The 17,052-nt window shown below is 43.6% G+C and overlaps 1 protein-coding gene across 1 annotated transcript in view; it reads right to left on the bottom strand.

Annotated features, from left to right (window-relative positions):
* LOC136663275 (fibronectin type-III domain-containing protein 3A-like) overlaps nucleotides 1–17,052 on the bottom strand; it is a 74,848-nt gene that overhangs the window by 3,132 nt on the left and 54,664 nt on the right. Inside the window, exons 9-25 of the mRNA XM_066640281.1 lie at nucleotides 16,992–17,051; nucleotides 16,024–16,162; nucleotides 14,864–14,917; nucleotides 13,695–13,816; nucleotides 13,435–13,609; nucleotides 11,929–12,015; nucleotides 10,749–10,887; nucleotides 9,690–9,758; nucleotides 9,064–9,182; nucleotides 8,298–8,403; nucleotides 6,742–6,917; nucleotides 6,020–6,133; nucleotides 5,362–5,511; nucleotides 3,985–4,265; nucleotides 2,553–2,765; nucleotides 1,715–1,881; nucleotides 403–524 (exon numbers count right to left, since the gene is read on the bottom strand). Of these exons, the coding sequence (XP_066496378.1) occupies nucleotides 403–524; nucleotides 1,715–1,881; nucleotides 2,553–2,765; nucleotides 3,985–4,265; nucleotides 5,362–5,511; nucleotides 6,020–6,133; nucleotides 6,742–6,917; nucleotides 8,298–8,403; nucleotides 9,064–9,182; nucleotides 9,690–9,758; nucleotides 10,749–10,887; nucleotides 11,929–12,015; nucleotides 13,435–13,609; nucleotides 13,695–13,816; nucleotides 14,864–14,917; nucleotides 16,024–16,162; nucleotides 16,992–17,051 (2,293 nt within the window). The remainder of the gene's footprint in view (nucleotides 1–402; nucleotides 525–1,714; nucleotides 1,882–2,552; nucleotides 2,766–3,984; nucleotides 4,266–5,361; nucleotides 5,512–6,019; nucleotides 6,134–6,741; nucleotides 6,918–8,297; nucleotides 8,404–9,063; nucleotides 9,183–9,689; nucleotides 9,759–10,748; nucleotides 10,888–11,928; nucleotides 12,016–13,434; nucleotides 13,610–13,694; nucleotides 13,817–14,863; nucleotides 14,918–16,023; nucleotides 16,163–16,991; nucleotide 17,052) is intronic.

Below are 17,052 nucleotides of genomic sequence, written 5' to 3'. Positions count from 1 at the left end.
GCTTCTTGCTTGTGGCACCCAAGGGAAGAATCACCCATGCTGATCTCTTTATATACCTGGTGAAAATCTTTAAAAAATTTTTTTAATTAAAACTATTTCTTTAATAAATACTGTAATGCTTTACCATCTCCTGCACTGTTTCTCCTCCTTTGCACTGTCAGCCCTGGAGATACTATACTGACCAGCAGGACACAAAAGCCGTAACATGCTACAGAGTATGTACCCCAAGCACAAATCATTTTGACCTAGTGCCAGCTACGTTACATAATTTAGTAACCTTCCTGGCAGTTTTCCTTTTGAGAAAACAACATTTGCAATAATATAGACTGTTACAAGACAGCGGTTTAATGAAATCAGCAAAACGCAACATTTCACATTAAAAAAAATTGCTTGGTAGTTTACCTGATCAACTTCCCTCCCACTGGCAAGTTGTAAAATGTAAACAATAGAATCGCCTTTCATTGGCTGCAAAGGCTCCCACGTGACCTCACAGGTGTTATCTCCCAGCTGATGTACTTTGGGTGCTGGAAAAAGGAAATCAAAAGATACACAACTCAGACAGGTTTTTGTTCACAGGCATTGTTAGATCTCCTCCATGGTTAAAGATAACATGCATCAGATTTGTAGCTTAAACATAAATGAGCAGAGTTGGGATTTCCAACAACATTTTTGTTACCAACAGGGTTCAGTTGGCAGGTGCTAAAAGGTTACACAAGATCACCCACTATCATCCTGGGCTAAACTAAAATTTAAACCCCCATCTCCTGGCTTCAAACCCCAAACTGTCAGCTAGGTCATTCTAGCTCTCATCAGAAATGTGTTCTTGATCTTATTAATAGGTTCTGAAGATGCAATTAATGGGCAAAAACAATGCTCAACACACTATGGGTCTATTCACACATACAAAGCAGCCAGTTCTTCCAATCTTACAAAGAAGAAAAAGAAAACAGCCCAGTTTTCAGCCCGTGAAGAAAAAACAGCCCAGTTTTCAAGTAGGACACCAGTTTTATGCAGCTCCTACTAAGAGTGTGCATGCTTTTACATAGAGGCTAGGTACTGTGCTGAATATGCGGGACAAATTTCAAGACACAGCATTTATGTTCTTGGGAGGGGATGAATTTTCTCTCAAAACACACCACGTTTTGCAAAAATCACTTTTCACACCAAAGAATACACAGCACAATCCTTCTCCCAGCTTCCCAATAGTTGTGGGGGAGAGGCATTGCAATGCATATACCTTTTTAAGCAACAGTTGACATTTTAAAGGTTAACACTTTTGCTCTCTCACTATGGCCAGACCTCTAAGATTACCATCAGTACCTCCAAGTGCCTGTGTGTATCTCACTTGTTCTGCTTTCTCTCTCCTTTTTCTTTTAAAAAATTTGCTCTTTGGATGGCAGGCACCTCACACAATATCTAAGAACACTTTAGAAACTTCTCTGATTGTCAACACTGGCTTGCAAGCAACGCAAGCAGGAGGAGAGCTGAAGCTGAAATCTCCACTCGCCGAATGTGCCTCTGAATAGTAGTTGCAAGGGAGCAGTGGTGGGGATGGAGAATGCCATCATCTCCTGCTTGCAGGCTTATCCAGAGCTAACTGGTGGCCACTGTGGGAAACAGGATGCTGGACTGAAGGGCCTTGGACCTGATCCAGCAGGGTACTTTCTCCCCTGCAGAAATCACAACACTTGCTACAAGCGACAAAAGACCTCACCTTTCAAAGCAGGTGGCGGAGATTTGGTTGTGGTGAAGGCATACACTTCAGAAAATTCTCCTTCGCCAGCATCGTTGCATGCCTGGATTTTAAAATAGTATGTGGTGGATTCGCTGAGTCGCTGCACTTTGTATGTGTGACAAGGTCCACTGTAGACAGTAATGAACCTAAAAAAAAGGGGGGGTACAAACTTGTGACAACTCTGAAGCATGCCTGCCCCAGCCCAAGACTTCCTGATGCTTGAGCCGGCATGCCAAGTGCTGACCCCTTACCCAATGACATGCCAGCCTCTGCTGCTCCTACTCTCCAGTGTTCTAGCCCCAAAGTCCCCTTCCCATTTCCTCTTCCTCTTCGCCCCCCCTTTTCCTTTTCCAATCCAGTCTGCCAAGGAAGAGGAGCAAGGCAAGCAGGCAGGCAGAGGCAGACACTCCCCACTTCAGTTGGCCTCATGGATGGGCCAGCCATGAGTATGTCCAATCATCATATAGGTTTTATTCCTCATCAGATAAAAGTTTTGAGAAACGGGTTTACAGGATGTAATAGACTTGAATCCAATTTTAAACAAGTGGTTTCCTTGCTTAGTTTGATAATGTACCAAACTGCAAACTCTGTTGTTATATTAAGAATCAGCCACTTGCTGCACATGTAATGAATTGTATATCCAAACCACTGAAATTGTAACGCGCATGAGAAAAGCTTGCTGCCAAGTTTCACTGCTAAACGTTCCTCTTGACCTTCAACACTATTGTACAAGTAGGATATAATCTTCATGTGAACACACAGCGTGAAAGACCACCTGCCACTTGGCTTGCTTAATGTGTTCCAGAACTGATCTCACCTGCCAAGCCGATCCTCCATCTGTAGGTTGAACTGTGTAGGATTGGCGATTAAAGCTCTGCTAGGCCCTTCACCCCATTTCAGCTTAAGGCTCTGGTAACTAAAGACGACACATTCCAGGTGTGGGGGATCCGGAGGTAAAGGCTTTGTCTTTGCTTTAATGGAAGGGCTGAAGGGACCCGCTCCGAGACTGTTGAAGGCCTGTATTCGGATCCTGGGAGGGAAGGAGAAGTTGCCATTAAAGGAAAGCAAGCACATATTTAAGTTGAATACATAAGGCTTAGGACATAAAGTCTACAATGCCTTTTGCTTTTCAGGCAGAACTCAACGAATAATAGGGCTCCTTCAGAGTCCCCCTCCGCTCCGTTGCCATGTACAATTATAGGAAAACTTCAAGTGATGTAATTAAGAATCCCTCACCCCATGACAGTTAAATGAACAAGTTGATGACATCATGAAAGCTTCCATAGCTTTGTATTATAAAGATGGGAAACTCAATAGAGGGCTGCTATTTTATCAGCAGCTCTGTTTGTCACAAGGCTGAGCCTGGAAGCGGACTTCAATGGTGAAGTGAAACTTCAGGGCGCCATCTGGTGTTCAGCCATGGTGGATGCAGAATGATGAACACATCTTAGAGAAAAGACTAAAATTATTCCCCTCCCTCCAAAAAACGCAGAGATCTTGATGAAAGTTGAAAGCCAAAGCTGATCGGGGAGATAGGAGGAAACCAGAAGGGAGGCAGGAGGAATCTGACTTCCTAATTTCTTTCTTTTAACTGAAATGCAGCTGCAAACTCATCAGTAGTGTGCATACTTAACCTTTTCTCCACAGGCTATTCTTCCAAACAAAATCCATGCTCCTTCCCAGATGCTTTCCCGCACATGAGTGGAGAATATAGCCAGTCCCCTTGTATTTCTTCATTGTGGGGGAAAAATAGAAGATCAGGGGGGTGCAATTTTATATGAAAGACTGCCTTTGCTAATTCTGTAATGAAGTGTACAGCTCCTGTGCTTGCATTTCACTAACACATGACCAGGAGAATGCTCGCACGTCTCCAACATTTCACCTCTTTGGCCCCACAGGGTCATGTTTTAGCACACACCACAGGTCAGCCCAGTCTCCCTTTCTGAAACAGGAATGTGAAATATGCACAGAAAACGCAAGTTCAGCCTGAAGAAGAAATCCAAACCTAGGCCTCTCAGGCTGAGTTCTGCTTTGTTCAATGTAGAGACAGGAGGCAATCTTGGAGAGGAAGTGGTAAGTGCCCCCTCCTCCTCTCCAAGAAAACCTGCCTCTGCATGACTGAACTGGAGCATACTACCCAGAGTCCTGGACAAGGAGGGCACAACAAAGAGAGAGGACAAAACACAAATCTTTAGACAACTACTGGTTTCATCAGTCCTCTTAAATCTGAAATGAAACTGTTTACCCACCTGTAGAAAGTGTCAGGCTGCAGGTTCTCCAGAACATGGCTTGTGACTCTGTTGACAGTTAAGAGCTGCTTCTCCCCATATTCTATGTGGTAGCCAATGATCTCTGCCCCATGGCAACAGGGCTCCTCCCAGTGAAGAGCAAGGCACATTGAGAGAGGAACAGGGGCGTCCATCTGGTCTTCCTCGAGCAAGTGCAATACGGTCACTGCTGCGGGCACGGAAGCTGGGGTTGTGACCATGCCGATTTCCCCAAACAATCCAGCTCCGGCTATATTCACAGCCTGAGAGAGAGAGAGAGACAGAGAGACAGAGAGGTTTAAGAGTTAAAAAGCAGAAACAACTAAGCCATTGTTTCTTAAGTTCCTGCAGTGGCTCTCACACACTTTCTTTCTGGGAGTCTCCTTTATTTATATTTAGCAATATGCTCTGCCTTCTCCCTTCTTTTGGAGATGCCAGAACAAAAGAAATACTTTTTCTTTATTTAATGGGCTTGTATTGTACAGCATAACAAATGGGTGCAGATCCTTCCTGGACTGAAGCTTCTCTTCACCAGGATGGATAGTTCTCTATGGTCCATTTTTTTTTCCTTCTGGAGCTGGCTGCAGCAACAGGAAAAATTAAAGGGGATTAAGAACATAAGAACAGCCCCACTGGATCAGGCCATAGGCCCGTCTAGTCCAGCTTCCTGTATCTCACAGCGGCCCACCAAATGCCCCAGGGAGCACACCAGATAACAAGAGACCTGCAAGGCTTCCTGGGAATTGTAGTTAAGAACATAAGAACAGCCCCACTGGATCAAGCCATAGGCCCATCTAGTCCAGCTTCCTGCATCTCACAGCGGCCCACCAAATGCCCCAGGGAGCACACCAGATAACAAGAGACCTCATCCTGGTGCCCTCCCTTGCATCTGGCATTCTGACATAACCCATTTCTAAAATCAGGAGGTTGTGCATACACATCAAGGAGGTTGCGCATACACATCATTGTATTGCTTAGCTCACTTTCCTTATCCTCCCTGCTAAATGCAGCCTACACCATCTGAATGGCAAACATCCATGATGCACAGAACTAGAGAACCTCGCAGGGGGTCTATGATTCTTTGATAACAGAGGCCAGAAGATGTTTCCTTTCAGGTCTACAATTCTTGGTCAGCTGACAGTAAGAGCAAGCAAAGCATTAAGCTTAATACCTTGCCTTCCGGAGGAACCGACCACCAGCGTTCTGAACTTGTCTCCTAATGAACAGTGAAAGTTTCCAAGACGCAACAGACAGCCTTGTCTGGGGTCATATAACTGCACTGCACAGCTGCAGGTCATGCCCGGTTTGTTTAGAGAAGAGGTTAAAAGAGGTAGATATCCAGAATCTAGACTTTTATACCTGTACTCTGCAATAATAGGTGGTGGCAGGTGTAAGTCCTTTCACTTCATAGCTCAGAAGAGGGCCAGAGTATATGATATGCATTGATCCTTCCACTTGCCCCCACTCCAGTTTGTATTCACTAACTTCTGCACCATTACTTGCTGGGCACTGGGAAATTAAAAAGAGAGAGAAACAAATTAGCAGGAAAAAAATTCCACAATACTCTAGTCCTTAAGGGAGGGACTGAAGTTCAGTAGTAGACTGAACCCAAGAATCTCTCACTTGCATACAGAAAGTCTCCAGTTCAATTCCCGAAGTGAGCTGAGTTGGTGTACTGCAGCTGATGACACTGCACAGAAAATCAGGATTTCCCTGACTAAAATCTTTACTATGAATTCATTAGCTGGCCATCTCTACCTCAATCTTCTACAATACAGGTTTAATTATATACTGTATATAACTTACAAGGACAACATCAAGATAATACATGCACGCTTTTGCACACTTAAAAAACATAGGTATTACTACGAAGAGTATGAAACTTGGAAATCAAATACTACATTTCTTATTGTATACATTTCCAATCCATGCAAACTTTTAATTATGATCCATTCAGCACGAATTCCATATATTTCAGCATGAAGAGTTAAGAATTATACATGAAGAAATGATGTACCTCCCATGCGGCCACGACACAGGTAGACGTCTTGCAGGTTAGCAGGGGAATGCAGCATGGATCAGGAGGGCCCGGAGCTGTGGAAATCTCTGCCTTTTCTGAGCAGGGACCAAGCTGTAGGGAAACAGACCTCAGGGTCAGAAAAGGAGAGAGACAGGCCACTTCAACTCATCTATATGCAGTTAGGCAACAATGTGAAAAACTAGGCAACCGGGGGAGGAAAGCTGAAAGAGGAGAATTAATCAGAGTTCAATAGGAAACAATTGTTTAAGACATCACTACCAGGATATGCCAAATAAAACGGACTAGTGAAAACCTTTAGGCTACATATTGTTTAGGGCTGTAGAACAAGGGACCTAAATAACTACAGCCTCTGCCAAGTCAAACCTGTCATTTAAACAAAGGAAATAAAACAAGCCAAATGTTAACCAAAGAACATGAAACAGGACAAAGTCTTTTAAAAACATTTTTACTTAACCACCTCCCCCAAAGAGGGCCGAGTCTTTCCTTCCTTGCCATTCCCAAAATTATCTGAAATCCTGATTCAAAATTATGCTAAAGTAGTGCAGAACAGTGAATGTATATGAAATCTGCATAATTTATTCTGAACTGTCTCTCTCTCACACACACTAGCCTTGTACCTGCCACTATAGATTTGGGTGCTAATTTGGTGCTAATGCAATTTACTTATTCCAAAAAGGGAACAAACATTAAGTAGGTACCCCAGCTTTGTTGGCTGCTCGTATCCAAAAGCAGTACGCCCTCCCAGGCAGGAGACCGCTCGCCGTGCATTCTAGTGCCTGGCCTCGATAAGCCTGCCTGCGTTCGTCTTGGTCACAGTTTGCCATTTCCACAATGTATTCTGTTATTTCTGAGCCCCCGTCTGTGGAAGGGGGATCTGTAACATACAAACACACGGAAGCCACATGTTCAGAGGACAATTAAGCAACCAGCCGTAGCTGAGACAATATCCTAAGATGACTATATTTGCTACACTTGCTCAGCAAGCCTTGCAAGAATTTTCCTTCTTCCTCAGTGATGTCAGATTTTACCCTATTTGGAAGATGGTTGCTGAGTTCATTAAAAAAAATTAGGATACAAATCCTGAGTTGATTTTATTGTGTAATCTGAGCACTAGATCAGAGCATAGAGGAATACTTTAAATTACTGCCCTCAAGCAGGTTTGGAAACAGAAAGACTACAGACAGGTGGGCCTGCGTTATTTGCGGGTTCGGTACCCATGCATTTAATCATTCATGGATTCCAGTCACCTGTGGGGGGATCCTGGGCCCTCTGAATAGGACTAGAGCTGCGCTCTGGTCGCGTCTGAAGGGTGTTCTGAGGGCCATGTGTGGCCCCCACGACCCTCAGAATGCCTGTTTCATGCAAAACAAAAATGACTTCTGGTTTCTCGGGGGGGGGGGGGGGAACCTGAAATGATAATTTTATGCCCTTATAAGGTATTCTGAGGCCCAGGGAAGCAATGCAGGGTACAGCTCTGGTTGCATTCAGAGGGTTTGAGGGGCCCTAAGCTGTGGATTAGTTCCTGAACCCCTGTGGATAATGAGGGCTGCCTGTAATTTCAGAAAGGGCTGGAATGTAGTTGTCCAATCCCAGAATTGTGTGGCTACAAACAAGAAAATGACTTAAGGAATATCATTTTACAGCTGAGAATGAGCTAGATAAGATTTTCCTATATTAGGAGATTATGAAAGTCATTTGGTTGGTTGGCAACCTTCAGTCTCGAAAGACTAGGGTATAAGCCTACAGCACCCAGTATTCCTAGGCGGTCTCCCATCCAAGTACTAACCAGGCCTGACCCTGCTTAGCTTGCAAGGTCAGACAAGATCGGGAGATAGTGTTCAGTATAGGGAGATGGTTGGCAACCTTCAGTCTCGAAAGACTATGGTATAAGCCTACAGCACCCGGTATTCCCAGGTGGTCTCCCATCCAAGTACTGACCCTGTTTAGCTTCCGAGATAATGGTATAAGCCTACAGCACCTGGTATTCCCAGGCAGCCTCCCATCCAAGTACTAACCAGGCCTGACCCTGCTTAGCTTCCCAGATCATGGTATAAGCCTACAGCACCCAGTATTCCCAGGCGGTCTCCCATCCAAGTACTAACCAGGCATTTAGTCATGATTGACCAACCTTAAACTGAGATCCTAAACACTTACTAAGGAGTAAGCCCTACTGAATACAGTGGGACTTTTAAGTAAGCATGCATAGGACTGTACTGTGAGGATACAACTCAAGAATAATCACAAAGGATCTTACCCCACTGAAGTGGGATTTCCTTTGGCTTGGCTTTGCCAGCCAGACAAGGAGGATGGCATGGCCCAGGAGGTACAGCTGCTGTTTGAACAGTAAGAAGATCAGATGCCTACAAAAGAACACACAGATGCTTACAGGTGTGGAAGTCCTGAACACTGGTTTCACTACACATTTGTTCCACAAATACTTTTAGCAGCAGGTTCCTTGAAGCAAGGCTGTGAGTTTCATAGTACAACACAAGAATAATTCAGGACCAAAGTTGTTTAATTAACACAGTGCGCTCTGTGCTTTACTCAGTGTAAAGGGACAGATCCCTGAGAGACTTACAATCTAGATACTGACACAGGCGAGACACCAGAGAGAAGGAAGCATGATGGGGAAAGGAGTAAAAAGAAGAAGACATGCAAATGTTTCAGTTACATATACTGAAGCTATAGCAGGAAGAAAGGCTTAAGACAAATGTTTCGTGGAAAAGGTGAGTTTTGAAAAGAGATCTGAAGGAAAGAAAAGATTATGCTTCTTGTAGGGGTTCTGAGAGGCACTTCTAAACATAAGAGGGAGAAAGGACAGAGTTGCCTAAGGCAGTGGTAGTTATAGCTTTCTAGTTAGCTTAAAAATCGTGTTTTTTTAAAGAAAAAAAAACCAAAGGGTGAGGGTTCAAAATACATTCTGCCTCCAAACCGATTCTGCAGCTTTACTGTGCTGGAACAGACTCAAGGTGTACAGGCACACAATATATGCATTTTTTTAAAGGGATTTTGCAGCTCACCTGACTTTGGCCCCCTCTACCAATACAGGAAACCCTTAGTCTGTAGGTAGAACCAGGCTTGAGATGAGCACATACATGTTCTCTCGTGGAACCTGTATAAGACACTTCCCATTTACTCCCTAAGAAAAAACAAAATAGCAATTACAATCCATTGGAGTGAGAGGTGGAGAGACAGTAACAGTGGGCAATGGTTTTGCAACATTACAGATTGGGAGTTGAGCAGCTAATATGCTAATAAAACCAGGATGTAGCCTCGAAACTGCATTCTTACTCCTGCCCCTTGTTTTACAGAGTCAGGAACACATTCCTTCTTGGTCTGGTTAAGGAAAGCCCCTTCCTGCCATGGGGCACAAATACCTCATCCTACCAGGACTGTCTTCAGCAGCCACAATGGATTTTAATTGCTCTGAGCCACTGTGGGACCCCATTTTGGTTCAAAAACCCAAACAAACAGATCAACAAGATACTGTATCATCATCTAGTAAATCAAACCAAAATCAGGAATTACTTGTCATGTACAGAACGAGCACTCCTGCATAATACTAACAACCCCATTTTAAAAGGTTTCATTTTGAATAAACGTGATTGGAACTATGCCAACAGTTTAAAAAGGTATAGCTGCTTACCAGCGGAGGCTTCTGAAATTTCTAAGATATATGTAGAGATGTCTGACCCTCCGGTATCCTTTGGTGGATCTTTGAAAAAGAAAAGGACAGAAGACCCAAAGTCTATAACATAACACTGAGGCACACCCACCCGTGTTTTATCATCCGTACAACTCAGGATAGATTTCAGCAGCTCATATGCTGTTTGGTTAATATGGTATTTTTTAGAATAGTAATATTAACTCCAAAAAAACCCCAGACCAGACAGGATTCAAAAGGAAGAGGCACAGGTGAAGTGCACCAGTCCACCTTCCTGTATCTCACAGTGGCCCACCAGATGCCTCATGGAGCACACAAGACTACAAGATACCTGTATTCTTTTGCCACTCCCTTGCATCTGGTATTCAGAGACAGGCTACTTCTAAAACTCCGAGGGTGCATATAGTCATCTAGACCTTCAGGTTCTAACACAACATCCTGTGGCAAGGAGTTCCACAAATAACTTGCTGGTTAAAGCAATATTCTCTGTTCTGACTCCACGGCCAATCAATTTTAGTGGATGTCCCCTTGTTCTGGTGTTGTGCAAGAGGAAAAATAAGATCCCGCTATTCACCCCATGCATGATTTTATGTTTCTATCATGCCCCCTCCCTTCAGGCCTCTTCTTTCTAGACCGAAGAGCCCAGAACACTGTAGCCTGTCCTCGTAAGGGAGATTCCCAAGCCCACTAATCATTTTGGTCCCTCTCTTCTGTGCCTTTCCCAGTTCCACTATGGGCCTAAATTCTACCCACCAGAAGTAAATTACACAGGCTTTCAGGGTTATAACGCTGTTTTGCAATTAGTGCACTGATGGGCAAACAACTGCCATTTCTACACACTTCAAATATAGACATGAGTGCTAAAAAGACTGATCCAGGTAACTGGAAAACCCATTAGCCCAGACTAATGTGCATCTTGCTCATTACTTCCACACAATTAATGCTGAAACGGAAACAGCAAATGTATGTTGAACTGAAGCCAATGACGAGGATTTCTATGCAATGGGGGGGGGGGTTACTATTAAATGGGAATAAACTTACCCCAGGTAACTTTCACATTATGTGAATGGATCTTTCCCTTTACAGTCGGCTTGCTTGGGGGTCCAGGTTTGTCAGGACTTGTTCGATATTCTACCACCTCACTAGGACCACTTTTTCCTTCAGTGTTATGGGCAAAAAGCTGTTAAGTAACAGAAGCAAGATCAGCTTAAATCTGCATGCTGATTCAAATATGAAAAGGGAAGGCTGATGGGATTCTGAAAATCCTCCAAGTGGACATCCTTACCCTATTTGCAAGAAGGGGCTCAGGACTGCAGGATAGGATAAACGAGGAACTTGAAGGAATGCTCAGAGGAAGACTTGGAATAAAGGCTAGAGACATCCCCCTACACCATGCCACAACACAACTGTCTTACCACAAAAATAGTTAGGTTGTCTCCAAATTGAATAACTTGGGGGGGAGGGTTTAAAGAAAGGAGGAGATATTTGTGTTAGAGCAGCAGTTCATAAACAGTTGGCCCAAGACTCACCAATTGGTCGTGATTTTTGGGAGGAAACAGCATGCTTTTCCAAGTGCTTTCAAGAGCTCAGAAAAGCACAGCCATTCAGTTGCCTCTGGCCCCACTCCCCCCTCCTGGTCGTGACCCAATTTTTGATTGGTTGTGAAACTGACAGGGCAGATGAAGCAAGATGCATCAACGATTAGACAAGCTGCTGTGGTGGGGCTGGGAATGTGTGTGGAAGCACTGCTACCCAATCACCATTATAGCCACACACCTTGGCATTTATAAATCAGGCAGCAGCCTCTAGGACCTCTAAAAAGTTTGGGAACCACTGTGCCAGAGTACATTGATTGAAGTACATTTAGAGAACCATTTATTGATTTATAAAATGTTTTGTCAACTATTCCTGTTGAAAAGCGGTATGTAAATGTTCTTCATAATAATACATGGTGTTTACACAAGGTGTACCATAGAACACATGGTGTTACAATTGTTTCCGTATTGCAAGTTAAGGCACCTGGCTTGGTGCTTCCCTAAAATGACATAGATGTCTCTGCTCATTTGATCTGCTTTGCAAGAGTTTAAGTCTCCAGTCAACAGATGCTACATTTCTTCTTGAATAATCTGGGGGCTTATTAGCACCACCTACACACTGTACAAAGATGTGCCGCTAACCTTTATTCAGTCTGCAAATAATCATCTTTAAATTTGTTACATACCCTAAATTTATAGGAAGTGTTCCTCCTAAGGTCTTGTAAAGTGCAAGAAAGTTCATCTCCATTGTACCCTGCTTGAAAACCATAATCCTGCAGAATGAAAATGGAAAAGAAAAAGAGAATACAGACATGCGTATGAGTTAAGTAGGGAGAAGTGGAGTAGGGGTACATGAGTGCAAAACACATAGCAAGTACTATATAGGTCATACTAACAAGGTACTAAAATTGTCAAGGCACAACATCAGTTTTTTGATAACTGACAAGGCACGCCATGCTGCTGGTAGGGGGCTAACGTCCCCCAATGGCCCTAATAATAAATGACTCCCCCCCCCCAAATTCCTGTGGCACACCTGCAGACCATTTGTGGCACACCAGTTGAAAAACACTGGTATAGACGCTATACCACATTCAGCCACTAGATGGGGTGAATAGCGGAATTGAATGGAATAAAATTATGGCTGAATGTGGTGCAGCATCTACACCAGTGATTTTCAACCTTTTACATCTCACGGCACACTAAAATGGTCATGGCACACCACCAGGTTTTTGACAATTGACAAGGCACACCATGCTGCCAATGGGGGTTCACATCTCCCATTGACCCTATTAATATATGACCTTCCCCCAAATTCCTGTGGCACACCTGTGGACCACTTGAGGCACACCGGTGTGCCATGGTACAGTGGTTGAAAATGGCTGATCTACACCGTTGCATTCTGTGGTGAAAATGCAGGAGCAAGTCGGTCTTTAAAGTTATCTTTAATCCCAAGAAGTTTGCAACCTGCGTGGTTTAATAGCACGAAGGTAGGAAATTCAATTTTGGTGTTTTTTTTCTCCTTGTTACAAGGTGTTTAAAGGTGGACCCTGGCATCAGTGGTGGGTCAAACCAGTGGATAATGAGGCACGACCTGTATAACTGATACATTGTCTATGCATGAACCCAACTCTTGACAGCCAATCCTGCTTATTTGGCTTACAATGCCAACAGCACACAATTAAAAACAAAAAGGAACGAAAATCAAGAAGCAACAAAACGAACTCTCCGGAAAAAAAGAGAAAACCATCACAACAACTTTACAATTTACAATGGTAAAGTGCTACAGCAAGCTGGGGAAGGCCTTCAGGAACAGGCAGGACTTCAAAGCTGATGCAGGTGGCAAAGAGGACAGTCACTGATAAACAGGAAGCTGGTCTTTCACATATACCTTGGTTCCAGGCCATTCACTCTTTGAATTGTGCCTGGAAGCAAACTAACAACCAAGGTGGCAAAAGGAGAATTAGGGCCCAAGCCTACTGGCCAGTAGCCTCAGAACACCTCTGGATGCAACAACAGAACACCTCCAGTCACGTCCAGAGGTAATAATGGACCAACCAATGAATTTGCTTATCCGTAGGTTTCTGTATCCCACAGGGGGTTCGGGAATGGATCCCCCATGGATGCTGAGGTCCAACTACACTATATCTCCCCCCACCTTCAAACCTCCACCCCAAACCAAATCAGACACTTACAGAACCTTCCTCTTCCATTTCTAAAATGTAGGTCAGAGAGTCATCTGAAGATACTCCACTTGGAGGACTCCATTCTAGTGACAACCAGGTCACTCCTTCTTCAGTTAGCCGAGGGGGTGGAGGTGGTGGTGGGACAATTCCTATGGTGTAGCATATCAATGTCTCGCTAAACCCACTGGAGGAGGGGGGGAAAGAACAAAGATTAGCAAGAACCTGAGAAAAATGATACAGAAAACCGCAAAATAATGCTCAACTCTTACCTCATTCCAATGTCATTCTTAGCGGCCAACCGGAATATATATTTCGTAGAGGGGGTCAACTTGGTCACTTTATGTTGCTTTAGATGGCCATAGTAGCACTCTTTGAAAACCCCGTTCTTCCCCTTATCAAGACAAAAAATCAAGTAAGATTGCTGCTCTGCTACAGCTATATTAAACTATCTGCTCACCACCTCAATGAGATCTTGGGTAGCTAGTCTCTCTCTCTCTCTCTCTCTCTCTCTCTCTCTCTGGTCAAAAAAATTCTGAACCCAAATTCTAAGCTCCTAGAAAGCTTATAATTTTTTGTAATTTTCTTTATGGAAATAATTATCACTGAATAGTGAACTCAGGTGGTCAAGTGCCTATCTGTGTGAAGTGAAACAGGGCTACAAAAAAACAAGGCAGGGGTTTTCTACAGATTTTGGTGACTCCCAGTGTAAGCAGAAGGTTATACGTTAAAATAAGATTAAGCCCAAACAAATAGCTCTGTGAGTTTCCAGGACCTTATGAAATGTTGAGGACACAGAGTAGTTGTGAAATGAAGTGTTGCAGGTCAGCTGAAGCAGACACAGAAAGATAGCAGGCCTGAGTCCAGCCCCTTACAGTTCACGGAGTGAGGAAATACAGTTCATGTAGTTAAAGTACAATCCCTTCCTGAACTACACATAGATGTTTCAAGGAGGAAGAGGAAAATGATGCCTTTAAACACACTTCAGAACATTCCTTCTGCCTCCCCTAACTCTCTGTATGGTCAGGTTCAGGGCTGGCAACCAGACTCAAGTACAGGAAGAAAAAACAACCAAAAATGTTGTTTTTGTCTACACTAATCCATAAACACTGCCCTGATATTTCCTTGGGGAGATCTAACTACAAGGCTACAGACACTACAAGGCTATAATGACAAGCACTACACAAAATAAGTTGTTTAGACACTCTGGTTGAATATTCTAGAGATACCAACCCACTTCCCAGGGTGCTGTTAACAGGAATGAGAAATCACACCATATTTGCTACACTAGTCATGTAACCAACTGAAGGAGATCTCAGTGCTATACTGAAGATTCCTGATCTCTCACACACCAAGCGATATAAACTCGTAACTACTATTTTATTTCAGATCTATACAGGGTGACTGAAATACATTCGCCCACCCCCAATGAAAAACTTACTTCATCCCATTCTAAAAGGTAGTTGGTTATTTTGGAGCCGTTGTCATTTGAGGACTAAAAAAGAAAAAAAAAAGTTTTATTATGCAGAAATGCTTGAGAAGGCAAGTCCTAGCTCTGTCTATCCTGACTACTGCAATATTTTCAAGTCAAACCTAAACATCAGAGATTACATTCCTGACTAGGGCATTTGGTGGCATCTGGGGCATTTGGTGGGCCGCTGTGAGACACAGGAAGCTGGACTAGATGGGTCTATGGCCTGATCCAGTGGGGCTGTTCTTATGTTCTTAACTACAATTCCCAGGAAGCCTTGCAGGTCTCTTGTTATCTGGTGTGCTCCTTGGGGCATTTGGTGGGCCACTGTGAGATACAGGAAGCTGGACTAGATGGGCCCATGGCCTGATCCAGTGGGGCTGTTCTTATGACTGGTACTGTAAGTCTCTCTCTCTCTCAACCTGCAGAGGTAGCACAACTTCATAACCAAACATTTCCCCTATTAGCAGTCTAGCCTGCAGGCCTCTTAGTGTAAGGAGGCACATTTGACCTTGGTGTAAATACGTATGGTATTCAGTTTTTTCTATCAGTTAAGGATGTACCTGATTCAGAGTGGCAGGGGAGTTTCTTAACTTTTTGGGTTAAAGTCAGCAGCAAAAAGTGTTAATTAAAAACACCTTACTCAGAAGGGCAAGAACTGCATTCTGATAAAGAGTATGAGGTACTTGGAACTCATCAATTAAGCAAATGGAGTGCAGCTGTAAATAAAATCCTGCTCTTCTCTTTTTGAATTTTGCCTCCTCTGTTAATACATAACCCGTTCTCCCATCGTTGAGGGAGAGGTAACCACAGCTCCCATTTTCTGATTTTCCCCCTCCATAGCCACCCCTTGCAGAGAGCAAGGCCTGCATGTGCATGCAAAGTGTAAACATATACATCCATACAAGCAGCTGAGGACCTGCTCCTCTAAGTTCCTTCTCCCTGTTGTGCCTGCCATTCATCTTAGAGGGCAGGTGGAGCAACACTCTGCCTGACAGAATTCAATGAGGAGCAGTGGATAGAAATAAATGTAAATCAGATTTTTTTAAAAAGAACTGAATGAGTTAAAAAAAACTTCAATTATAGTCTCTTTTTTAAAAACTCTTCACGCACTTTGGAGTTGCAGTTACCTTCCACTGTAAATTCAGGCTGTTTTTGGTTTTGCTAACGACTTTAGGTGCAGCTGGAGGGTCTGGTTCACAACTCTCTGTAGTAAAACTCGTTAGCTCTGAGACAGTTTCCTTTGTGGAACTACTTGAGGCTGAAACTCTGTATGATTAAAAAAAAAAATTATGGAAGCATTCCAAGTATGCAGTGAAACTGAAAGCAGAGAATGCAGTTGATCACAACGCTTTAAGGCACTGGGTTGCTTATGGAATTAGATTTGGCACACTCCTCTATGTTACAGGTCAATTTGCTCTTTCCTCCAACAGTATATGAGTATACTGTCCCAATGCCTAATCCAGACAACAAATAAGTGGCCTATGGACAGCTCTGAAACCTGACGACTATGATTTCCCCCCCATAACCTCATTGCCTATGAGCGTTATGCAAGGCCAGGCTTAGCATGCAGGGGAAGACACATGTGAGGACTTGCATCACAGTCAATAAGGGCAGAAGTGCCTTCCTTTCAGTTTCTGCCCTTGCACTGCCTTCTGGAGCACAGAAGAGTTGCAAGGTTCAGAGTAGGGAAGGATGATAATGAGCTCTTATGCTGTTTACTGAAACTTGTTGGAAGAATCACCCAAGTCACTCCTCTCCTCCTGTCACCCTCCCTTTGTCCTCTGACACTGATAATATATTTCACACTCAAGGACAATCCAGCAGAATCTCCCTGCAATACCAATTGCATAAGTTCCTAATCAGTCAGGTTAAGTCTCGGACAAGAGAACAAACATCTAATACGATGCAGCGCTGAAATATCTACAGCATCTATTCACATCTTCGATGTTTAACACGCATCTTCTGCACTACCCTGAAAATGTTCATTGTCTTTTACTAGGCTGATAGTGGGAGGAGGGAAGCCAGAATGGAACACCACATCCCATCACAACAGTAGCCATTGCACTGTTCAACAATGTAAGCTATCCATGCCTACCTGACATGGTAATCAGTTGCTGGTCTGAGATCAGGAAGAGTAATTGTCGTCTCTTCCCCAC

Source organism: Tiliqua scincoides, chromosome 12, assembly GCF_035046505.1.
Source record: "Tiliqua scincoides isolate rTilSci1 chromosome 12, rTilSci1.hap2, whole genome shotgun sequence".
Classification (NCBI taxonomy): Eukaryota; Metazoa; Chordata; class Lepidosauria; order Squamata; family Scincidae; genus Tiliqua; species Tiliqua scincoides.
Note: the sequence above shows the minus strand (reverse complement) of the source record. Positions and strands in the feature narration are given on the sequence as shown.